Source organism: Aquarana catesbeiana, linkage group LG07 (genome assembly GCF_042186555.1).
Source record: "Aquarana catesbeiana isolate 2022-GZ linkage group LG07, ASM4218655v1, whole genome shotgun sequence".
Lineage (NCBI taxonomy): Eukaryota > Metazoa > Chordata > Amphibia > Anura > Ranidae > Aquarana > Aquarana catesbeiana.
Genome location: NC_133330.1, coordinates 88,136,267 through 88,163,237, shown reverse-complemented (window position 1 = coordinate 88,163,237; position 26,971 = coordinate 88,136,267). Strand labels below are relative to the sequence as shown.

The following is a 26,971-nucleotide window of genomic DNA, read 5'->3' as shown; positions in this document are numbered from 1 at the left end:
TACATACGTTGTGCCCACATATGTAAACGGCATTCCAACCACACATGTGGAGGTATCACTGCGAATGTTAGAGTGAGAGCAATAATTCTAGCACAAGACCTCCTCTGTAACTCTAAACAGGTAACTTGTACAAAATGTTAAATCATCGCCTATTAAGATTTTTAAGTACCGAAGTTTGGCACCAATCCACAAGAGTGCGCCATTTTAAAGCATGACATGTTAGGTATCTATTTACTCGTATAACATCTTCAACATTATGCAAAAAAAAAAAAAAAAAAATCGGGCTAGCTTTAGTACATTTTTTTTTTTTTTAATGCATGAAAGTTTCTTCCCCAAAAAAAATGCGTATTAAAATTTGCTGCGCAAATACTGTGTGACATAAAAAAGTTGCAATGTCCACCATTTTATTTCCTAGGGTCTCTGCTAAAAAAAAAAAAAAAAAACCATAATATTTGGGGGTTCCTAGTAATTTTCTATAAAAAAAATGATATTTACATGTAGGAGAGGAGTGCAAGAATAAGCCCGGTATGGAAGTGGTTAAAAAAACATTATGAATACCTTTTTTTATAAATGATCACCTTCCCTCTGTTACCTCTGTTCCCAGCTGCATAAGAGCTGGGGGAGGAGAAGTAGGAGGACACTGAACTTCTCAGTGAAAGACTTTCGGGGGGTGGGGGTTTCAGGACCATGCTGATCAATGGAGGAGAGCAGGCTGAGTTCACAGCACAGCTAGAGAACTGGCCATGGTGTGTTCTTATGCTTAGTGTGGTCAGTTTTTAATAGGAAAGCAGAGGGACTGACAAGGAACACCAGGGATTTCACATAAAGGAAGCAATACAAAGAGAACAGGATACTTTTTCATACATGTACATCAGGTCCATTTTAGGAATATAAAACGTTGGGGTAACAATTGCTTTATGTTTGCTTAGTCGACCACTGTGTCTATGGTTCTCAATCAATGGTGTCCCCAGTGCTGAGAAATATAGGCAGATACTTCTCCATCATGCCATACCATCAGGAAGGCGTGTGATTGGCCCCAAATTTGTTCTGCAGCAGAACAACCACAAACAATGTCATTAAGAACAATCTTCAGCTTAAAGAACAAGGAGTCCTGGAAGTGATGGTTGGTCCCCACAAAGCCCTGATCTCAATATCATCAAGTCTGTCTGGGATTACATGAAGAGACAGAAGGAATCGAGGCAGTCTACATCCACAGAAGATCTGAGGTTATTTCTCCAAGATGTTTGAACAACATACCTGCTGCGTTCCTTCAAAAACTGTGCACCTAGAACAGTGTTTCTCAACCCCAGTCCCCAAGGCGACCCATCAGGTCATGTTTTCAGGATTTCCCTCAGATGAACAGCTGTGGTAATTACTAAGGCAGGGAAACTGATCAAATCACCTGTGCAAAATAATGGTAAGACTGAAAACATGACCTGTTGGGGCACCTTGAGGACTGGAGTTGAGAAACACTGACTTAGAAGAATTGATGCTGTTTTGAAGCCAACGGGTAGTCACACCAAACACTGATTTGATTTAGATTTTTCTCCTGTTGACTCACTTTGCATTTTGTAAATTGATAAAAATAAACAAATTAAAATATATAGTTTTGAAGCCCCATACACACTATTAGGTTTTCTGCTGATTTTTGTCTTCAGATTTACCAAAACCATGTAGTGCAAGGGCCTGCCTGATTGCATACAAATTGAAACTCTTAAGGTTTGACCTCACATTGTATGGTTTTGGTAAATCTAAAGACAAATGTCTGCAGAAAATCTAATGGTGTGTATGGGGTTAGGCCTCATGTACACTGCTGCTGGTAAACGGACGTTTAGGAGCAGTTGGGCATTTTTTTTTCAGCTGCCCCTGAACTCTCCTCTATGTTATCTTATCATTACATGTACACAGGGTCATTTCTAGGCAGTTGAGTTTAGAAGCATTTTATGGAAAGCAAAAAAATGGTTTCAGGATAGATGTTGAGGCATTTGAAACGCCAAATGCTTGTAACAGCTTGTAAAACGCCGGTAACTCGCGTTTAGCCGCCTTTCGTTTACAGGCGTTTTTTATTTTTGACAATTTGCAAAAAAAAAAAAACGCTTCTAAACCTAAACGCAGCAAAACTGATGTTTTTAAATGTTGGTTACTATCTGTAAAGTTAAATCAATCAGGAGAGATTTTAAAACGTCCCGTGTACATTAAAGTGGTGTTCCAGCCGAAATTATACTTTTTAAATAAAAATACCCCTATAATACACAAGTTTAATGTATTCTAGTAAAGTTAATTTGTAAACTAAGGTCTGTTTTGTTAGTTTATAGCAGTAGTTTGTTATTTTATAAACTTACAGCAGGCCGTGGCCATCTTAAGTGTGGGCATCTGAAGCCAGACTGTATTTCTTCCTGGATCTCATCCTTGTAGATCTTGCACATGCTCAGTGCAGCACAAGCAGTGTAATAGGTTTCAAATCAGGTTTCCATAGCAATGGCAGTGTCAGAGGAAGTTACCGCTCCTTCCCAGAAGGCATTGCAAACAGGAAATGATGCGATGGGCCACGGCCAGGGAGGAGGAAGTGAAAAATGAATCCAGCAGATAAACAGTAAGTGCTGAGAAAAAAATATATATATATCCAATTCGTTTACAGTGCACAGTTTAGTGAAGGATGCTGAAGAGTTGTAAAAGTGGGTGGAACTCCACTTTAAGACTTACTTTACAGAATTTCTTTACACCTGCCTAAGACATTTGCACAGAGCTGTATATTCCTTAGAAACTAAAAGTAAACAGCCGAGGAGAAGCTGCAAATCATGCAGGGAATTCAAAATGTTGTGAAAAGAGATGGTCAGCAGATAGGCAGCACTCACAACATGAAAAGAGATTTTTTTTTTAAGTAAGCATATATTAGATTTTCAAAAATAATTATAGTTTCCATTGCTATTACAATGCTGATGTTATAAAATGAAAGTGTATGCTGAGACCATAGAAATACTTTAAAACATTTCCCCTATCTGACAATCTGCCCATGCCAACTGAGTATCACTTTCATTCCTTCTATGGAAGAATGAAAATATAATTCTGGTCATGGTGGGCAATGTAGGAAAAATTCAACCGTTTTTTGCTTCAGTCTGTTTAAAAGAGGCAGCAAAAATAAAGCAAAGATAAGAATGTGCCACCATAGGAAATGCTGCAACAATTTCACCCAAAACACATCAAGGCAAACAAGGTGTACCTGCATTACCAAATAAAACATAATTTTGTGCCAATATTTTTTCAAAGATGTTAAAGCTATGCAAGGCACCCCCCCCCCCCCCCCCCCTCTCGGTACAGGAGAACAATCACAGCTGTGGCTGTCAATCACAGAGCTGGAGCTCTCCTCCCCTGCCACCCTTTTTCTGTTGGTCTTGGGAAAAGCTGTCAGAAGTGACTCATGCAGATAACAGAAGAACCAGGCAGCAGAGAGAAATCACACTCAGAGCTTTGGATGGAAACAAGTACACATTATGAAAGATGTGCTTTGTTCAGATTTCATGATTTTCGTACTCCCCGTAATAACCTATTTTTGGAGTCCATTGAGAGACACAGGAAGTCTTAAAGCTTCAGTTTATACTGCTAGTACTGAGGGGGAGGGGGCAACACCGCAAGCAGGACTGCCTGAAGGAGCTCACACCTGAAGCTGGCATCAAATGATGCAGAAACATCGACATAATGTGTAGTGTTATTATTGCTAGGGTGTATATAATAAAGGTCTTACACCCTAAAAACGAAAGCATGCATCATTCAGATCAGCAAGGATATCATCAGATTGCTAAATGGCCAAGTACATTGAACATACAGACCAACAGGCATATTTGGCAGCAGCAGGCGCCTAGGAGCTTTAGAAAATGATTAATCCCAGGTTTTAGAGGATGCATCACTAGACGTAATTTAACACGGAGACTGATGCGATGGCCATAACATATTATATGGCAAGTGTTAGTTCTGGTGATCTGCAAAAAAAAAAAGATACATTTTGGTTATGCTTGGATTCTGATGGTTCAGTAGATGCCGACATAATTTTATTGTTAATGAACAATTCATTGTCATTAATGAGATTCTGCCATAAAAAAAAACAAAACTGTGGTATAACGTGTAGGCACCCAGAGATGCTGGCACATACCTGCAGCAGCTTCTAATACCCTTTTGCTGAATGCTGATCTATTCTGACAGGCAAATATTTTCAAGTAGAGCTTGCTGCAACCTCTCACCACATTTACTATGGTCGGCTACTTTGCTGGCCAATAGAAAGGTGTCGGAGGCAGAAAGGCATGGGTGAGCTTTCGTACAACCAAGAAGTGCTGAAGCTTTGCTTATCAAAGAAACCTGGTATTCGGTCTGCAGCAGGTATTAGGATAAGTTCACTATGGCATTGCAAGCAGGGATTTGAGGGGCATTTTTAACCCTTTTGCTGCCAGGCCCTGTGCTCCATTTTTACACTCAGGTGGCCAGACCATATTTGCAATTTTTGTCTTTGCTTTTTTATTTTTCACTTATAGCTTTCAGAGTTTGTAAAAGACCCCCCAAACCTTATATTTTCTGAAAGCACATGACCAGTAGAATGAAAAGAAGGTGCTACTGATTTTTATGGTCCCACGATATCTGCGCAAATGTTTACCAAACAATATTTTTGCTAAAAATCCACCAAAATCATGATTAGCAGAAAAAAAACACAGCAAATTTTACAAAATTCCAACTACATATAAAACCTTAACCTGTATTGAGTTAATAAATAACAAATATTTGTAACTTTTAAATTCTGCCTTTTTGCGAATTTGTGAAAATTGAACAGACGCAAAAGTGTAAATATCCAAATTTCTCGAAAAATCGGAAGGTTTTCATTTTTCCCTTACAGCTTTCAGAATTTGTGAAAGACCCCCAAACCCATATATTTTCTGAAAGCACATGACCTCTAGAATAAAAAGAAGGTGCTACTGATTTTTTTTAGACCCCGCAGTATTTGCGCAAATGTTTATCAAACCTATATAGTCGCAAAAAATACACTAAAACCATTATTAGCAGATAAAAACCCAGCTAATTTTACAAAATTCCTGCTAAAGCCCCACTAAATATAAAAGCTTAACCTGTATAGAGTTAATAAATAGAAAAAAAAATGTAATTTTTTTTATTTTTAAAAAGAAGGTGCTGATTTCTTAAGCCCTGTGGTATTTGCGCAAATGTTTATCAAAACAATATTGTTGCTAAAAGTACAGTAAAACCTACTTACGAACGGAGGCGGCATGACGTCACTGCCGGCAGCTTGCACTCCATGCCAGTCCCGGTATTCTATCGATATGTGCCCTCCGTCCAAAAGTGGGCATGCGCAAAACGGAAGGGCACTCCAGCCGAGTTGCCGATCAGTTGGCGTGACGTCACCATAGCGCATGCGCACATCGTAGGAGGTTTTTTTCGAAGGGCGATACCATTTCACGGGCACAATTGAAAGCTATGCAAAGAGCGAAGGGACACCGTAGATGTCAGATTGTGCGTCACTGTAAACCCGTGGCGCAACAGCGATGCACAATATGACAAATACGGTGTCCCTCCGCTGTTTGCATAGCATTAAATTGTGACTGATAAATGGTATCTCCCATCTCAAAAAAAGGCTCCTACGATGTGCGCATGCGCTATGGGACGTCACTCCAGCTGATCGGCAACTCAGCTGGAGTACCCTTCTGTTCTGCGCATGCGCAGGCACTTTGACGGCGGGCACATATCGACAGAACGATGGAAATCGCCAACTAGCCATCTTAGCTACTGGAGTTACACTTAAAAAAGGTACTGTTCCGACTTACGAACAAATTCAACTTAAGAACAAACCTACAGTCCCTAGCTGTATGTTTTCTGAAAACATATAACCTCTGGAATAAAAAGAACATGCTACTGATTTTTTAGGCCCCACGGCATTTGCGTAAATATTTATCAAAACAATATTTTTGCTAAAAATACACGACAATCATTAATAGTGGATTCATACATGGCAAAATTTACAAAATTCCTGCTAAATTCCTAGCAAATATAAAAGTTAAAACTGTATTGAGTTAATAACAAATATTTGTACATTTTAAATTGCACCTTTTTGTGAAATGGTGAAAACTAAAAATGTACACAAAACTGTAAAAAAACCAAAAAACTATTTACTCTAAAAATCCGGTGGTTACCATTTTTCACTTACAGCTTTTAGAATTTGAAAAGACCCCTCAAACTAGACATTTTCTGAAAGCACATGACCTGTAGAATAAAAAAAAAAAGTGCTACTGATTTTTTGGGCCCCGCAATAATTGCGCAAATGTTCATCATATCGCTATTATAAAATTGGGAGCAACGGCTCTATTCATGCAGTTGCTACATCCCAAATGACATCAATGGGACTGCCTACACAGAGATGCACGGAACACCTCTGCATCCCTGTAAAGGTACGCTGTGTATGCCCTGTGTGAACAAGGCCTTAGACCCCTTTCACACAAGCACACCAATCAGATCTGCCTGTCTGTTTTTCAGGCGGGCCCAATCAGACCAACTAATTGTTCTCTATGGAAAGGCTGAAATGGACATGTGTCCGTTTACACCCGCATCCGATCCGGTCCAATCAGCTAAAAACAGACGGATGGAGATTCCATTCCCCATCCATCTAGCAGATCGGAATGGACGGTAGCCGATGGAAATGGACAGGCGGTCCATTAGAGAACAGCGTGCTGTGTCCGTGTCCGCTCTACATCAGCGGAGCGGACACGGACCTGTCATCCGCCTGCTCGGCAGACAGATCCCCCGCTGAGCAGGCGGATCTGCTTGACAGAGTCTGCTCCATGTGAACAGGGTCTTACCAGGAGCTGGTCCATTAGGGGCGCCGGACTCATACGCTTGTATGAGGTTTTTGTTTTTTTCAAGCCACATGATTAGAGCCTGAGGCTCTAGTTGGCTTGAAAAAAGGTTGGGCTCGGGGTGCAGAGCATTGCACCCCGAACCCACCCACTTGTGAGAATAGCGAATTAATATTCGCTATCGTCTTCCGGCTTCTCCTTCTGGCCAATCCGCATTAATCGTGTCGGCTGGCAGGAGAAGCTGAGGAAGCCGTGGAAGAGTGAGTGCGGGGGGGGCTCGTCACTGTGGAGGGGTGAGTGCAGGAGCACCTGGCTGGGTCTTACTTTGTTAGTGTTTTTTTTTTAAAAGAAGTTTACGTTTTACATTTTTTTACAGTTATTTATTTTTGAGACAGAGAAAGGGACTGAAGATAGTCCCTTTTCTCTGCAGCACTTTACTTGAATGAACAAGGAATCTGTATAGAGATTCCATTCATTCAGAAAATGACAGTCTAATACATAGTAACACTCACGGTTACTATATACAGTTGTGCTCATAAGTTTACATACCCTGGCAGAATGTATGATTTCCTGCCCATTTTTCAGAGAATATGAATGATAACACAAAAACTTTTCTTTCACTCATGGTTAGTGTTTGGCTGAAGCCATTTACTATCAATCAATTGTGTTTACTCTTTAAATCATAATTACAACAGAATCTACCCAATTGACCCTGATCAAAATTTTACATACCCTGGTGATTTTGGCCTGATAACATGCAAGTTGACACAAAGGGATTTGAATGGCTATTAAAGGTAACCATCCTCACCTGTGATCTGTTTGCTTGTAATTAGTGTGTGTGTATAAAAGGTCAATGAGTTTCTGGACTCCTGACAGACCCTTGCATCTTTCATCCAGTGCTGCACTGATGTTTCTGGATTCTGAGTCATGGGGAAAGCAAAAGAATTGTCAAAGGATCTGCGGGAAAAGGTAGTTGAACTGTATAAAACAGGAAAAAATATTCAAGGAATTGAGAATGCCAATCAGCAGTGTTCAAACTCTAATCAAGAAGTGGAAAATGAGGGGTTCTGTTGAAACCAAACCACGGTCTGGTAGACCAACTAAAATTTCAGCCACAACTGCCAGGAAAATTGTTTGAGATGCAAAGAAAAACCCACAAATAACTTCAGGTGAAATACAGGACTCTCTGAAAACATGTGGTGTGGCTGTTTCAAGATGCACAATAAGGCACTTGAAGAAAGATGGGCTGCATGGTCGAGTCGCCAGAAGAAAGCCATTACTACGCAAATGCCACAAAATATTGTGCTTACAATATGTCAAACAGGACAGAGACAAGAATTTAGCTTTTTGGCCACAACCATAAATGCTACATTTGGAGAGGAGTCAACAAGGCCTATGATGAAAGGTACAGAGGTGGATCGCTGATGTTTTGGGGATGTGTGAGCTACAAAAGGCACAGGAAATTTGGTCAAAATTGTTGTTAAGATGAATGCAGTATGTTATCAAAAATTACTGGAGGAAAATTTGCATTCATCAGCCAGAAAGCTGCGCATGGGACGTACTTGGACATTCCAACATGACAATGATCCAAAACACAAGGCCAAGTCGACCCGTCATTGGCTACAGCAGAATAAAGTGAAGCTTCTGGAGTGGCCATCTCAGCCTCCTGACCTCAATATCATTGAGCCACTCTGGGGAGATCTCAAATGTGCAGTTCATGCAAGACAGCCCAAGAATTTACAGGAACTGAAGGCTTTTTGCCAAGAGGAATGGGCAGCTTTACCATTTGAGAAAATAAGGAGCCTCATCCACAAATACCACAAATGACTTCAAGCTGTAATTGATGTTAAAGGGGGCAATACTATTAGTATAGTATTAAAAATCAAAATTATGTGGCGCTAATCTAAGTACACTAATTGATGAGAAAAATAAATAAATGCTTCCTTACTGCTCAATAACCAAAAACTCTCAATAGACAATAATCACTTCACCCATTAGGGGGCAGTAAAATCAACAAGCTATAGGATACTGCTGAATAAAACAAAATTAACTATGTATCATCCAATAAATCAAGTATTCTTCAAATCAGACTAAGTGAAACTGTGACTAAGTGCTACTAAAAACCAGTCAAACAATGAAAAAATATTAAATAATTCCTCAAAATGTGTCAACCATAGTGTAAAGTATTCTTCAACACTATATATGCTGGAAACTGTATTACAATATAAAATGCAACTCTATATCACATAATAAATACAAAGTGATCAAGTGCAAAAAAAATGTGACATGAATGCACCGACGTGCATATTGATCCAATTCGGAAATAGGCTTCCAGAGTCCAACACCTCCCCCAAAACAACAAAAAACTAAAATAAAGATATAAAATTAAAAAATATTAAAAAATGTTAAAAAAATGGTGACAATAAATTGTGATCAAGTCCAAAATAATGATGCTTCATGCAATGTGATTCATAGTGTCCATATACATGGTTGATATCAGCATGCCAGTAGCGTGACTTTGTGCTGGATTCATATACTTGGAAAACTGGTGCAGCACACAGGTGTTTCCCCCAGCCTCTCACCTCTATCAGCGGCCCCCAGTGGGCCAAGTCAGGCCAGTGGTTAGTAATCCTCTGTGTGTGATGGTGCTCCAGCAGCCGTCCCCCTCTTCCTATAGGTGTATCTGGGTCAGATTCTTTAGCAAGTCACCAGCGCTCCCACCGGCCCCAGAATGACAAAGAAGAAGGAGATGCTCCCATAGTAAAGTACTTCCAATACACGTTTATTAAAAAGAGTAGTAACTTACATTAAAATCTGAAAATGTCAGCGAAATGACAGTAGAGACACTCAGGCTTCTGGGTACGGCCGTCCCCAGGAAGCGTCGGCACCTGACTCCTCCTACCCTGTCATTCTGGGGCCGGTGGGAGCGCTGGTGACTTGCTAAAGAATCTGACCCAGATACACCTATAGGAAGAGGGGGACGGCTGCTGGAGCACCATCACACACAGAGGATTACTAACCACTGGCCTGACTTGGCCCACTGGGGGCCGCTGATAGAGGTGAGAGGCTGGGGGAAACACCTGTGTGCTGCACCAGTTTTCCAAGTATATGAATCCAGCACAAAGTCACGCTACTGGCATGCTGATATCAACCATGTATATGGACACTATGAATCACATTGCATGAAGCATCATTATTTTGGACTTGATCACAATTTATTGTCACCATTTTTTTAACATTTTTTAATATTTTTTAATTTTATATCTTTATTTTAGTTTTTTGTTGTTTTGGGGGAGGTGTTGGACTCTGGAAGCCTATTTCCGAATTGGATCAATATGCACGTCGGTGCATTCATGTCACATTTTTTTTGCACTTGATCACTTTGTATTTATTATGTGATATAGAGTTGCATTTTATATTGTAATACAGTTTCCAGCATATATAGTGTTGAAGAATACTTTACACTATGGTTGACACATTTTGAGGAATTATTTAATATTTTTTCATTGTTTGACTGGTTTTTAGTAGCACTTAGTCACAGTTTCACTTAGTCTGATTTGAAGAATACTTGATTTATTGGATGATACATAGTTAATTTTGTTTTATTCAGCAGTATCCTATAGCTTGTTGATTTTACTGCCCCCTAATGGGTGAAGTGATTATTGTCTATTGAGAGTTTTTGGTTATTGAGCAGTAAGGAAGCATTTATTTATTTTTCTCATCAATTAGTGTACTTAGATTAGCGCCACATAATTTTGATTTTTAATACGCTACTTATTTAGGGTGGGTGAGGCCACCTCATATGTAGGCAGCTTCTCTAATCTCTGTTTTAGTGCCCTTGATCCTGTGAGAATTTGGTTGTGCGCATTAGTCTTTTATCACTTTTATTAGTATAGTATTAAGAACTGAGGTATGTAAACTTTTGATCAGGGTCATTTGGGTAGTTTCTGTTGCGATTGTGATTTAAAAAGAGTAAATACAGTTGATTGAATGGCTTCAGCCAAACACTAACCATGAGTGAAAGAAAAGTTTTTGTGTTATCATTCATATTCTCTGAACAAAGGCCAAGAAATCATACATTCTGCCAGGGTATGTAAACTTATGAGCACAACTGTATCAGCTGTCAGTGGATACAGGAGCGATCGATGCCTATAACCACTGTACTACAGGGGGGAGCTTAGTAAACACATGTTCCATGCTGCTGCCTTCCCTGCTAATGGAGCATGCATTGGAAACATTCACCATGACAAGCCACACTTCAAATTGTTTATTTCTTGTAATGCCACTTCCCTTAAAAAAAAAAAATAAAAAAAAAAAAAAAACAGGTACAGTATCTCACAAAAGTGAATACACTCCTCCAATTTTTGTAAATATTTTATTATATCTTTTCATGTGACAATGAAGAAATGACACTTTGCCACAATGTAAAGTAGTGAGTGTACAGCTTGTATAACAGTGTAAATTTGCTGTCCCCTCAAAATAACTCAACACAGCCATTAATGTCTAAACCGCTGGCAACGGGCAACCAAGCTCTAGTATGGCCGCATAGCCCAGGAGCTCCACTTGAGCACTGGGGGAATCTTCAAAAGCAGGAGCCATCCACAAGTGCAACCCGCCCGCACTGCACACTCCCGAATACAAGAACGGATCTGCCATGACCAGGCGCCGTAAAGAGCCCCAGGAGCTGCAGAAAATGCCCGTGCCATGCCACAGGAACACAGGGCCTCAGAAAAGGCTGCGGATCTCACGCCCCAGGTAATCATGTCCGGGTACCTCACAGTGGGACATCCCCAGACAGCTTTAGCCCCGCAACACAGAGCCCAGCTAAATCTAAACCCCACATGGAAGTCAGTGGACCACAGACATCAGGCAGGGTGAGCTCAGGAACACCCACTGCAGACCCAATTGAAACCTTCCCCACAACAGGCCAGCCAATATCAGACACCATGCTGAAGGACATGATGCTGTCACTCAGAGCATCACTGTTCTCTGAGCTGGTGTCAAATGTGAGGCACTGCCAGCAAGAAGTGGAAGCCTTAGGGGACAGATTCAGTAAACCATGTGGAAAATAACATGGGGGAATACTCTACCTTCTTCAACTCCTTAGTAGATGCTCATAAAGCCCATACAGAGGAAATCAGCTGGCTCAAAGATAAAATTGCGGAGAGATCCAGACGAAATAATGTAAAAATTAGAGGGATACCAGAATCTGTACCTCCACAACAGCTACAACAATATGCTCCAACACTGTTTTCCTCTATGGTTCCCACATTGTCCACTCAGGACCTCACAATTGATAGAATTCATAGTTAACCAAAACCATCCTTTTTGGCAGATGAAATACCCAGGGACATTCTCCTCAGACTACATTTCTACCACATGAAAGAAAAGCTAGTGACCACTTTCAGAAAGGCCAAGCGCCTACCCGAGCACTATGCCACTATCCAACTGCTCACTGATCTATCTAGGCACACACTGCAGCGTCGATGCAACATGGCGACCATTACCAAAGTGCTTAGGAATCACCATGTCCCACAAAAATGGAAATATCCTGTCACCCTATCCATCACTCACAATGGGGTTACCATCTCGATAACGACCCTGGATGAAGGGATCTCAGCTCTACGCCAATGGGGCGTCAAACCGGAGACCCCCACCTGCCTCCTCTGCTGTAAATCACCTGGGAACCCCAGAACAGGACTGGTAGACTGTGTCCCGCAAGCACTCCTCCAAAAAACATGGTAATGGAGGCTCCTGAACGCACTCATACTCACTCAAACACCCGTACTCCCCCAGGTCATGGTTTGGAATGTTTTCCTACTGATACCCCCTGGTTCAACACAGGCAGTTTAATATGCCCTCGGATCTACCGCTAGATCCTCTTTTTACAGTTTTCACTTTAACCTCTTGCCGACCGCTTGCTGTCGTTTGATGGTGGCAGAATGGCTCCCCTGCATGAATTGCCGTAGCTGTACGGCGGCTGCTTTAAGGGGTATAGGGGGCACGCGCGCCCGCCACGTCACTGAGGAGCCGATGCACTTGCCAGGCGGCCACGATGTCCTCCAGGCACCCGCGATCACAAAAAAAAGGACGCAAATTTTGTTTGGGTACAGTGTTGAACGCAATTGTCAGTTAAAGCTACGCAGTGCCAAATTGTAAAAAGTGCTCTGGTCAGGAAGGGGGGTAAATCTTCCGGGGCTGAAGTGGTTAAGCTAGAAATATAATCAAGTGTGAACAAGCCCTTAGTGTCTGCACTTTATAATGGCAACATTTTTTGTTTCATGATAGATTCTCTTTAAAGGAAAGTTCACTTTTCATAACATGTAAGATGTTACACCAACATTCAGGGTGTAACGTTTAACATGTTATGAATGCACCGACCCACGTGATCTTCTCCCAGTGTCTGCTGCCAGAATTGGCCGCTCCACCCACCCCGCTGCGTCACTCGAGCAGAGTCCTCTGTGAATGGAAAAGGACGACTATTCCTGTGAGAATGTATTGGCCTTCTCTTACGAGGTATGAGCAAGCCGATACACTGATAGATCTGCAGGAGATCTACTGATCGCCGGTGCAGTGCTTTACAGGCTCTAAAAACAAAAAATAATAAATCAAAAATTTGCTTTTTTTTTTTTAAAGTGAACTAATCCTTTAAGGGTAGTGTACATGAAATGCACATATTAATCCCATTATAGTAAATTAATATTCACCCAATACCATATTCCTTTGCTCTCATGCCACATTGCATATTACTTAGATATCACCTACAACACTGCAGGTAATATTATGCTTTTTGGTATAATGACATGAGCTATTCTTATTGCTGCGGATAGATTTCACTCATTAATCTTGATAGCTACAGTAAGTCTATCATCCCTATTGGGCAGTAGGATGTCCTATTACAATGTTACTACATTTTGTGGGTAAAAGAAACGCCTAAACTACAGAGAGTCTTGCAAGAACTAAACTGCCAATGGAAAATATGCATCATTTACCTAATTATTTTTGTGAAATTACTATTGTAAATTATGTGCTTACAAAAGAAAAATGCACAAAAAGGTGAGTGCATATTCTCCACAATAGCTAAATTAAAAATAAAACAAAGCGAATAATGGCGAGACATTATCTCTGACTCCGCAAAATCTCTATTCAGCTCTTTTAATAACCAATTCTAACCAAAACTTTTTTGAAAGGGGGTAAAACCCCTGTCAGCCTCTAACAATATTAATTGCTGACCACTAATGGGGAGAGCCTGTAAAAGAAAAAAAAAAAAAAAAAAACACACAAAAAAATATACTGACAGAAAAATAGATGCTGCTAACTGCTGAACTCCTTCTGAAAATGCTAGCTGCCTGGCTACCAGTATATGGAATCACTGACCTGTGTGCACACCAGGAAAGCTACTATAGAGTAAAGGAAGAACACCTGATGCACATATTTTCTACTTTCTTATTTACACCATACCTGCAGAAAAACAGATGGAAAAATGTGCATATTACACTTGCAGAGACAAGAATTTAGATCAGTTTTCATACACATTACAGGGAGTTTTATACACGATGCAGATTCCTGCACAGAAAGAAACTGCATGTGATACTTGTGTTGTGGTATGAACCGGGTACATGGAAAACAATTGTTTTCTTTGTGCCCTTGCAGAAAGCATGCAGAAAAACTCACGTCTTTGCACCACCATGTGAACGAGGCCTAAGACTTAAAAAATAGGAAATAAAAGTAGCTTTTTTCATAGGAAAAAAGGTCATGATTGGCAGCCAACAAATGTATTTGATATAAGCCCATGAGTTGTCCCAGCCACGCTGACTATACATACTACTTATGTCTTGATGACACGTATCATAAACATGCATGGTAAATGCAACACTTCCCAGAGGGACTTTAATCCACTGTAGTAAATGTTAACATGGCACATGTTCAATTTGCACTCTTTTCTACCAAAATAATCTGATTTAAAAGGCACAGTATTTTACAAGTTTTAATCTGCAGTGTTTTTACTAAGAGTTTTATGGAAAACTAGATGAAACATGACTAAACCAGATTACTGTTCTCAATTCTCATCTGAACTGCAAAAAAAATGCAATTTAAAATACAGACATTTTCCTTTGCATTGTTTTTTTTTCTTTTAGAAGTGTCCAACATCAACTTACAATACCATTTGATGCATATACTGTATGTAAGTTCTCTCTACATGTTACTTACTTGATGAAACTAGAGTCAGTAGATGTCACCGGATATGAACCATCTCACCAAGGAAAGGGGTCTTCATGCAACCTGTGCATAGTTGGTCCATCCACAGAGGTGCTTCATGCTGCAGTGGGGTACGTCGTGGATAGAATGTAAAGTTGATATCATAGTTTAATAGGCAACCAATAGAAGCCATATAGATGTCCGAAAATCTGATGAGCCTTCTAGAGAAGTAGGTTGGGTTGTGATAAGTTCTAAAAATGCTTCCAAACTGGGGGTTAAATAGGTTCTTTGTAATAGATCTGGAATTAAAGAAAACAGTGAAAATCCATGTAGCTTAAGTGGTTGTAAAATCTTCCTAGAAAAAAACAATGCCGGGCCACCTGAAAGTTAAAAGCACTGCATAACTAGCACGTTATGGCAGACTTACCTTTTAAAAGCAACGCCCTAAGGATGACGGTGGCCTTGCACTCCCGAATCCATGGCTATATTATCTGGCATCACAACTGCAACACTTGATAGGTACCATGGTTCCGGAGGGAGACACAGTGGACAGATCCCCTTGTGCATCCGAAAGCATCATGCTCCATACAGTAGGTGGAAAATCCATTCCAACTGCCCTGGAGGCATTAGCCTTTGGAACACCCCAAAAAAGCTTTCCCACTTATAGCCTAATACAGAAGATATGTGACAAAATCAGCTATTTACAGGGGGTGACAGGCATTAACGAATTCAGTCCCATCTGGGCAAATGAGTCCTATGCCGAGTTAGCCAAACTGCAACATGCGGAAAGGTGGAAGAGACATGGCGTTTTTTACCTGACCCAAATTATTAGCAATGGAAAATTACTTCCTTTTGAAACTCTGAGGGAGAAGTATGGGTTACCAAAACAAAAGCAATTTTACTATATGCAACTCAAACATGCTTTCATAGCCCAATCGAAGACCTCTGAGTGGCATATGGACTCTAATCCCATTCTTTTTTCAACTTAAGACTGCGGAGACATCTAAAGGATTCATCTCCCAGTGTTGTGGCACACTACTGCGTAAGTACCTCACAAAACACCCCCTTACAGTAAAAAGAAAATGGGAAGCGGACATAGGACCCCTGGACGAGGATCAGTGGGAGGAAGCCCTACAGTCAGTAGCCATATGTTCCTTGAATGTGACGCAAAGGTTGACACAACTATACAAACTCCTGAGAGTATACTACACGCCTCATAGATTGCATGCCATGGGACTGCTACCCACACCTATGTGTACTAGATGCAAAAGGGATCATGGAGAGTTGATACATATGCTCTGGCGCTGTCCCAAATTGCATGTATACTGGAAGGGGGTGATAGACGTTCCTTCCGCGGTGTTTCGGGTTCCAATTCCTCTGGACCCTAGACACTGCATTTTGAATTTGCTAGACGAGTTGCAGTGGGAACCTCACACCAAAGAAGCCCTTACCAGAGCCCTCTTTATGGCTCGCAAATTAATAATGCTATATTGGAAATCTGAGTCATCCCCCTCGGTTAAGGAATGGATTACTGCAGTAGGTAACACACTACGAATGGAGAAAATTATATACCAACATAGGGGATGCGCTAATAAATTTGCAAAAACTGTGAGAGCCTTGGCTGGGGACCCCGGGACTGGCCCCGGAGGACCTAGTCTTGGATAGACTCTTGCGACTCAATACAGGCTAAATGTATTATACACTCTGAACTACCTTTATGCTAAGAGGGGTGGGCCGGGCCGTTATAGAAGATTGGGCTGGGGGCACAGTGGTATTTGAATATGGTTGTATGTGATTTGGTGATGATGTTTTTACTCGTACGGTGTAAAAAAATAAATATAAATAAGGCATTGTTCTCAGGGTTACATGGAAATGTTTATATTTGCTATAAATGACTGGACTGTGGATTTTTTTTTTTTTTTTAACAATCAGGTGTGCTTTATTGAAGAAAAATAGTACATACAAAATTGAGATACACGAGTAGGACTGTGGATCTTTGGACTGTATGTGCTTAACGTTCAATAAAAGTTTTCTGGAAAAAAAAAAAAAAGCCATATAAATGAAGTATATGCTTCGAAGTAACTCTAGTATTACAAATTATAGGGGTACCATCATCCCTGTGATAACAATATTTGGAAAGCTAGGGGCTACCTCTATTGAGTCCCCAGCAAAAAAGAAAATGGACTCAGTACCCAGGATGTGACCACAACCGTAATAAACAAATTTACATTTTATTTATACAAAATTTGTTAAAAGAGAATGACACATATCCATGTATACGAGTAAAAACAATAATTACAAAAGGCACATATTCTTCAGATTGGTTTTTGCTGGTGATGTGGTGTCTTCAGATGTTGAGGGCACAGGATGTACTTAGTCTCAATTCTCTACATGTTTCGCGGTGACAACCGCTTCTTCAGGAGGAGTTAATTACTGTCATCCAGGGTAACCAGCAGCCAGTGACAGCAGCAACGATAAGGGCACCCGAGGGTACTCCCCCATGGCAGATACAGAGGGCAACCACAAGCGCACGTATCCAAGTTGCACCAAAACGGAAAGTAAAAACAACCTGGGGGAGAAGGAGGATTGGGTCACAGTCACTGAGGCACCCCGCCAGATTAGCTGGGTATCTCAAGATGTTTCTTACGATTAGACTTTATTAGTCAATATCGTTTTATCTATTACTCCATGATCAGAATATTCAAGCCGCATGGAGGCCCCAAAATAGCCTCTGGTGACAGGAACTCCCCTAGGTAGCAGCTGCCATTGTATGGGGAAGTTCCTGTCACCGGAGGCAATTTTTAGAGGCCTCAATGCAGCTTGGATATACCGATCATGGTGTAATGGATAGATTGATATTAACTATCTAAAAGTAAGAAAAATCTTGAGATAGCTAGCTAGTCTGGCGGAGTGCCCCAGTGACTGTGACCCAATCCTCCCCCAGGTTGTTTTTACCTGCTGTCTTGGTGCAACTTAGATACATGCGCTTGTGGTTGCCCCCCTGTCTAGTTTCTATATCCGCGTTGATAAGCACAAAATATATAATATCATAACTTTTTTTACTGTATATCCAACATGTGCATAATTATATATCCAAAATAATCATAAATAAAAAAACACATTATTTATATATATATATATATATATATATATATATATATACACACACACACACACACACACACACACACACACACACACACACACACACACACACACAGACAGTGGATATAAAAAGCCTACACATCCCTGTTAAAATGTCAGGTTTCTGTAATGTACAAAAATGGGACAAAGAAATCATTTCAGAACTTTTTCCACCTTTAATGTGACCTATAAGCTGTAAAACTCAATTGAAAATTAAACTGAAAACTTTTAGGGGAGGGAAATAAAAAAATTGAATAAAATAATGTGGTTGCATAATGTGCACACCCTCTTATAACTGGGAATGCAGCTGTGTTCAGAATTATGCAATCACATTCAAACTCATGTTAAAGAGGAGTCAGTACACACCTGCCATCATTTATAGTGCCTCTGCTTAACCACAAATAAAGGTAAAGTTAAATTGTTCTAGTAGGTCTTTCCTGACACATTCTTAGTCGCGTCCTTCAGCAAAAACCATGGTTCGCAGAGAGCTTCCAAAGCATCAGAGGGATCTCATTGTTAAAAGGTATCAGTCAGGAGAAGGGTACAAAATAATTTCCAAGGCACTATATATACCATGGAACACAGTGAAGATATCAAGTGGAGAAAATATGGCACAACAGTGACATTACCAAGAACCGGACATCCCTCCAAAATTGATAAAAATACGAGAAGAAAACTGGTCAGAGAGGTTGCCAAGGAGGCCTACAGCAACATTAAAGGAGCTGCAAGTACTGGCTGTGTGGTACATGTGGCAACAATCTCCCATATTCTTCATATGTCTGGGCTATGGGCTAGAGTGGCAAGACAGAAGCCTTTTCTCATGAAGAAAAACATCCAAGCCTGGCTAAATTTAGCAAAAACACATCTGAAGTCTCCCAAAAGCATGTGGGAAAATGTGTTATGGTCTGATGAAACCAAGGTTGACCATTTTGGCCATAATTCCAAAAGATATGTTTGGCGAAAAACAACACTGCAAATTGCCAGAAGAACACCATACCCACAGTGAAGCATGGTGGTGGCAACATCATGCTTTGGGGCTGTTTTTCTTCAGCTGGAACAGGGACCTTAGTCAAGGTAGAGGGAATTATGAACAGTTCCAAATACAGGCAGTCCCCTAATTACAAACATCCAACTTACAAACGACACCTACTTACAAACGGAGGGAAACAACAGAAAGTGAGAGGAAATCTACCCCTAGGAAGGGAAATTCACTCCTGTAAGAGTTATTATGGGAAAAGGTACCTCCACTGATGCTTTATCAGCAAGGCTAGTTTCCACAACAACCCAACATTTTCAAAATCCAGTTGTCATTTGGACAGAAAGTGAGGTGAAATCTTCTGAACAGGGGCACAGACAGCAAAACGAACATTACGGGGGGTTAACCCTTCCCTATGCTATCCAAAAAGCTTAAAAATCGTTTTTTTGACTGGAGCTACACTTAAAAAATGTACCTGTTCCGACTTACAGACAGATTCAACTTAAAGTGGTTGTAAACCCTTTTGTCTTACTTTTATCTATAGGTAAGCCTAGAATCAGGCTTACCTATAGGTAGTGGAAATATGTCCTAAACATGCGCCGTTCAGGAGATATTTCACTTGTAGTGCACCAATGTCATCATCGGCACATGCGCTGTGAAGAAACGTAACACTGTACCGTTTCTTCCCCCAGCGTGTGCCGTGACTGATGTCACGCAGCTCAAGCCAGCCAAGGCCCCGGAAGGAAGAGGGACAAAGATGGACGCGGCCTGAACAGGTGACAGCGCGGACTTCGTTTGCAGGTAAGTGTCATATAATGGGCTAGTATGCGATGCCCATTATGTTTTTTTTTTTTAATATAATCTTTATTTTAAGGATATTTCAATGAAAAACATACAGAAAGACATAGTATAACTTTTAACACACATGAAGTATGTATGATTTACATAGGAGGTTATTTTCGGTCAAATAAATGTATATATTACCCAGGGTCTTACACACATCAGGGGCAATATTATAGGGGGATATTTATTGTCATCCAATCAACACATCCATGGATCTCCCCTATTGCACCCAGATGGGGGATCCCTGAAAAAGACTATAACCTTCAATCAAATGTATGGGTTTTAACAGGAACCCATATTACTTAGGACCAGACCGAGCGCCAAGTCATAGATCTTGATATAAACCATAACAAACTGTAATTATTCTTTTAATAAAAAGAAAAAGAAAGGGAAAAAGAAAAGAGAAGGAAATGTTACACCTCATAACATATTTAACCATATTAAGCCGCTCTGGGCCTACTAGAGCTCATCTGTGCTTCTACTACCTGTAAATAGTTATCTCAATATCTGTCGAGGTCAACCCCACGATACAAGGATCAAGGGGGGTCCCGTACCTGAGAAGATCCCGTGGCGGGCATCCTCCCTTGCCCGGTGTAATGCATCCATGTGGCCCATATTGAATAACATTTTTCATATTTGTCTTTACACTTCGCCATCCATTCCTCTGCAGCCATAATGTTATCAACCAACCCTATCCATTTGGTACGTGTGGGTATTTGAGGCTTTTTCCAATGTATAGGGATCAGCCTTTGGGCTGCATTAAGCAAATGTGGCAAGATTGACTTTCGATACTGGCCGAGAGGAATGGTGGGGAAGTGCAACAAGGATTCCAGTGGTGAGTCTGGAAGCTCCACATCCAAAACGAGTTTAATTTGAGCATGTATGTCTAACCAGTATGGTCGTAACTTGGGGCATTCCCACCAAATATGGAGGAATGAACCCCTAAGCCCGCATTCCCTCCAGCATGCGGCTGAAAGAGACGGATAGATCTTGGTGAGCTTAGAGGGAACCCTGTACCACCTGGTCAAAACCTTATAGCTGTTCTCTTGCATTTTGGTGTCAACTGTGCTCGAGTGGGTAAGGCGAAAAAGATGATCTAGCTGGGGTTCTGTAAAGTTGTGATGGAGGTCTTTCTCCCACTCCTTAATAAATCCCAATTTTTCCTCTACCTGTGTAGATTCCAGTAGTTCATATAACACTGAGATTGCATGAGGGGTGATGCCCATTATGCTTTTAATTTGCAGGCCTTGCGGGAAGCAAAAGAGGAAGTAAAACCCATCTGGGTTTACTTCCTCTTTAAGAACAAACCTACAGACCCTATCTTGTTTGTAACCCGGGGACCGCCTATAACAGTCAATATTGGCACAAAACCTTCAGGCTTCTGCTAGAAAGCTGAACATGAAGAGGAACTTTGTCTTTCAACAAGACAACGACCCAAAGCATACATCCAAATTAACAAAGGAATGGCTTCACCAGAAGAAGATTAAAGTTTTGAAATGGCCCAGCCAGAGCCCAGACCTGAAACCGATTGAAAATCTGTGGGGTGATATGAAGAGGGCTGTGCACAAGTGATGCCCTCACAAGCTGACAGATTGAGTGTTTTTGCAAAGCCGAGTGGGCAAAAATTGGCAGGTCAAGATGTGCCATGCTGATAGACTTATACCCAAAAAGACTGAGTGCTGTAATAAAATCAAAAGGTGCTTCAACAAAGTATTAGTTTAAGGGTGTGCACACTTATGCAACCATATTATTTTATTTTTACTTCCCTCCATCTAAAGGATTTCAGTTTGAGTTGTACAGTTTATAGGTCACATTAAAAAGGTGGAAAAAGTTCTGAAACTATTCATTTTTACATCACAGAAACCTGACATTTTAACAGGGGTGTGTAGACTTTTTATATCCACTGTGTGTGTATATATATATATATATATATATATATATATATATATATATATATATATATATATATATATATATATATATCTATCTATCTCTATCTATCTATCTATCTATATATATAAATATACATATACACACACACACACACACACACATAATATAATATATATATATATATATATATATATATATATATATATACACACATACACATACACATACACACACATATATATACACACATACACACACACAGTGGATATAAAAAGTCTACACACTTTTTAATAAATCGCTATACCTAGATGGAGGCGCCCTCTTGTGTTTGTTTTTTATATGTGCATTGTTATCTCAAAACATAATCTGAGACGCACTGCATCCACTTCACCTGGTGTTCCCTACCACTCTCCTGGCCCTCTCATGTGCCCCGTTAAATGACGGTTGGGTTCTAGTCAGCACAATAGCTTATTCATTTTCTTTGGCGAATTGAACATTACCTTAGTTCTTGACGCTCTCTCATCCACTCCTTGAGAACTTGTTTTGATTCTGCATCTTGATACATCTAGAATAAGAAATTATTTTTCATTGATTTTTGTACTACTACATTCCATTTATGCCAAAATAAGGTCAATAGTTTGCATCAAAATTATATTCAGAATTAAATTGGAACACTAAGCAGATAAAATTATTATAAAAAAAAGAAAAAGAAAAGATAATTTATTGCAGTTGTGTATTTCTGTAAAATAATTGCATATATTGATACATTTCATTAGCATAAGTTCCTGAATTTGTCCTGATTTCAATCGTCTGCCATCCCCAGCAAAAAAACATTGACATTTGGAAAAAGAGGGGCAGCACTACAAACCACCAAGCTCAAGCAGGCACAAGTAAGCACTTGTGCTGACAGGGAACATGCTGACAGGATGTGAGGGCAGAGTGGATTGCTGCTCCTTTGTTGTCCAATCAGTAGATTGTGGGTAGGGAGGTGACATTAATGCATTCCTTAAGTCTTTCTGGCTGTCCAGTCTTGCAGATTGAATCACAAAAGTTGCTGGACAGAATTACAAATTGTTTGGCAGATAAAACCGTTTGCATGTATATTTCAACTGTGTGTGTGGCGGTTTGTCTGTAGCTCATTATTTGTTTCAAAGTAGCAGGAAGACATTTCCTTTTAATCAAGCTACAGAATGCAGCAATTAGCAATCTTCCAGGTTTTAAATATATCACACAAGGCAAGCAACTTACTCCAAACCTGCTAGCCTATTGAGCATTATGGTCAAATAACATAACCTTGTAGGCAGGCACAGTCTACTTTCTCCACTTCAGGTGATGCTCCACCGCATTGCAGTTGGAAGGGAAGTTGAGAGGAACATGGTTCCTCTATGGTTTCCTGGGTCACAAGGGGGCAGCTATCCATCTGAATGCTGCCGCTCCAAGTGACCCTGGTGGCCATCTTGGGTCAGAGTCTATTCAACCCCTTCAACCTGACCGTACGCAAATATGTGGCCCCACTGGACTCTGCTTTTTTCTGTGGGGCCGTATTTTTGCATATCTCCCTTTGTGCTAGGAGCACGCCACATGGCATGCTCCCAGCACAGTGACCGGGGTCTCACCGAGAGCACAGGGCCCTGTTCTAACCATCGGGACCCGGAACATCCGCTTCCAGGTCACCCGATCACTGTGATAGCCTCTGATTGATCAGTCACTGGGAAGCCTGCCCCCCGCGTTTTTATCTCTTTGAATGGACAAGACAGATACATTGCATCTTTCTCTGTCCTTGCAGAGATTAAAAAAAAAAAAATCAAAAATCAAATAGTCAACCTTTGATCTAGGTCAGCCCCAGGGTTAGTGTTTGGGTCAAAGTCAGAGTCAAAGGTCAAGGTCACTATTTTGAGAGGATTTCCTTTTGTTTATGTGGTATCGCTGTGATCGTCAGAAGCAGGAGAATTTATTTTGAGTTGAAAGCCCAATTTGTCCTGAAAAAAACCAAGGTATAATCCATCTGGATGCACAAAGTAGTTGTGATGATATGTACAGGTTTACTAACACATGTAAAAGTTGCAAAATTGAGCTTAGGCATCAAGATTTGTTTTACCCTTAGGCACAAAGGGGTTAAGATCCTGGCTCCCAGGCTTGGCGTGCATTTAGCAAGTGGGCATTGTAGGACAAGTCACCTGTTTATCAGGGACAGTATCAGCAGTAGGGGGAGGTTCCAGATGAGTAGGTAAAGTGCAGGCACATGCCATCCTTCCTGGACGCCTCCCTGTTTGGGCTCAGACCGGCCAGGACACATTCCATCCCTTGAGACAGACACGGTCGATGCACCCGAGACCTACTGTTATACTCTTCACTGCAATATTCTGTGAGTGCACCTGGTCAGGTTGACTTTCCGCTGGGCAGTTGTGCTTTATGAGTCTTTAACTTCAATACAGTTCTGGAACTGGACTGCGAGTGTTTACTGCGACCGCACCACGCTGCACCTCCCTGCAACCTTTTTATAATCATGTCAAATTACAACCTTTCTGCTACACTGAATGCTTGAACTTATGTGTGGTTTGAAAACAAAGATCAGCTTCTAGACTATCATGCAAGCTTTCAGTCCTTAAGCTGTGCTTTCTAGCAGCAATATGTAGTAAACATGCTGGGCAGATGCAAAATGATCAAGGTTGTGAATTTCAGATTAGTTGTTCTTTCACAGCAAGAAAGTAATTTACCAGCTCCTTATTTACAATACTCTGATTTTCTTAAATAGATCTTAAAGCTGATCTCCACATTTAATGTCCCTTTACATAGTTCATTTGAAGCTGGCCCAAACGGTCTATTTACTGCACCAAAAGGTGAGCTTGCTGGTCGCACTGTATTAACTGTATGAAGCCTTTTGCTACATATAGTATATAGCACTGTGTTCCAGCAATGGCCTCCTGTCTCACTCCCGAAACAAAACAAAAAAAAAAAAACAAAAAAAAAACAAAAAAAAAAAAGAGTCCGGCTAAGCAGCGCTCAGCCATTCAAAAGAAGCTTTTTATTCTATGAATGAATACAAGGCTTCCTCTGGCTGAGGCAGAGTACGTGAAACATTTGCCCGCCTCCACACCTCAATCAGAGGAAGCTTTGTATTCATTCATTAGAATACAAAGTTTCCTGTGCATTTCTGAGCCCTGCTCAGCCCAACTCTTTTGTGTTCCGAGAGTGAGCTGAGACTACATACAGTTAAAGCAGAAATAAAGTCTGAAAATAAAAAAATCTGCACGTTAAGGGCATCATGTGCTAGCTTGCATTGCATATTAGCACATTATGAAAGATTAAACTGTAAAAGGGATCCCTCTAGCTGACAGGGCATCCATTTCACCTGGTCTTTTTTCCAGGTTTGCAGGCTCCAACCGTTTGGTTCAATCTTGTTTTATTAAAGCAGAACTTTACTCTCCCAATCAACATTGGTAATTTATTTTTTATTTTTTTTTTATTTTTTTTTTAATCCAAACTCTTTTTTATTGATATCAAAAAAGGGTCTGTACAACAAAGAGCATATAAAGCAATAAAAAACACATTTAGTGTACAGAAATCGGATAAGAGCCAGTCATGTCATACACAACACAAAAACAAACAGTTGTAAACAGAAATACAAGTCAATCTGAGCACATTGTTTAGCATTTTACACAGGATAACATTACTTTCATAAAAGAAAGGGATACAATAGGCTCAGAACAATAGAAAAACCTCTAAAACACTTGGTGGGGCAAAAGGCTGTGGCCCCTAACAGAAGGGGCCAACTAAACTTTAACATTGTAAAAGTCTATCCATCATTAACTCTGGTGGAGCAAGGCCAGGGGTGTCCAGCCAGTTCTACCAGATAAAGGTAAACTTTTGCATCGCATTTCGGTGGCGGTAAGCCAGTTGCTCTCTAAGTAAGAGGGAGTTAACATATTCAACCCACTGTGATCTTGTGGGCACTGTAGGTAATATCCAAAACCGGTCAATTAGTTTTCTAGCCAAGTACAACAGCCTAGTTATCATAATATAGACGCCTGGCTGATACATTTCAGAATCTATTGCTCCAAGTAGACAGACTAAAGCCTTGTACACACGATTGGATTTTCCGACGGGAATTGTGCATTGACAGACTTGGCCTAAAATCCGACCATTTGTACGCTTCATTGGACAAATTGTTGTCGGATTTTCCGCAGACAAATGTTGGATGGCAGGCTTATAAATTTTCCACTGACAAATGTCTGTTGTTGGATTTTCCTACTGTGTGTACACAAGTCTGTCATACAAAAGTCCAAAGTATAAACAAGCATGCTCTGAAACAAGGACGAGCCGGTCTTGTAAACTAACACTCGTAATGGAGAATTAACATTCGTGACGCGGCAAATTATGAAATCTCGAAATGCAGCGCACATTCTCTTCTTCTTTGATGGTATAATAATGAAGCTGCTTTGCTGGTGATACTGCTGGAGTTATGGCCCCGAGGACATACTACCCATACAATGCAAACAAGTTCTGCGTACCAGCTGGCCACATAGCAAAACAAGAAAAAAAGTGTTCACGTAATGGATGGGGAAACAAAACAGTCTTAACCATCCCTGCCAGGTAGTAGATCATTAAAGCACCATTGAAGGAGAAGGGACATCTCTCCCTCAAGAAGACGGGCGTCTCGCCAGATTCCATTCCTCTCTGTCAAGTCAGTTCATAGCCACCGTGGGATTATCAAAAAATTTCGAGTTGCCATTGGCAATGATCTTTAGCTTAGCAGGGTACAACATAAAATATTGATCATCAAGGGCCCGCAGCCTTTTTTTATATCCAGGAATTATTTCTTTATCTTTGCCTCTGGACCTCCGCTGAAAAGTCTGGAAACAGGGAAATTTTAGCATTATCCACTCTAAGATTTTCAGTCGTCCTGGCTTTGGACAGGACAGCATCCCTATCTTTATAGTTAAGGAGACGAAACAAAAAGGGACACAGCAAAGCTCCTTGTGGAGGTGGTCTTGCTGGGACCCTGTGAGCACTTTCCACAGCATACATGGGTGAGAGTACCTCTCAACCAAATGTATCAGTCAGTCATGCC

At 40.7% G+C, this 26,971-nt stretch overlaps 1 protein-coding gene across 1 annotated transcript in view; it reads right to left on the bottom strand.

Annotated features, from left to right (window-relative positions):
* Positions 1-2,567: 2,567 nt before the first annotated feature.
* NT5DC2 (5'-nucleotidase domain containing 2) overlaps positions 2,568-26,971 on the bottom strand; it is a 148,267-nt gene continuing 123,863 nt past the window's right edge. The window contains exons 13-15 of the mRNA XM_073592450.1: positions 22,401-22,465; positions 15,057-15,343; positions 2,568-3,977 (exon numbers count right to left, since the gene is read on the bottom strand). Of these exons, the coding sequence (XP_073448551.1) occupies positions 15,082-15,343; positions 22,401-22,465 (327 nt within the window). The 3' untranslated portion in view covers positions 2,568-3,977; positions 15,057-15,081. The remainder of the gene's footprint in view (positions 3,978-15,056; positions 15,344-22,400; positions 22,466-26,971) is intronic.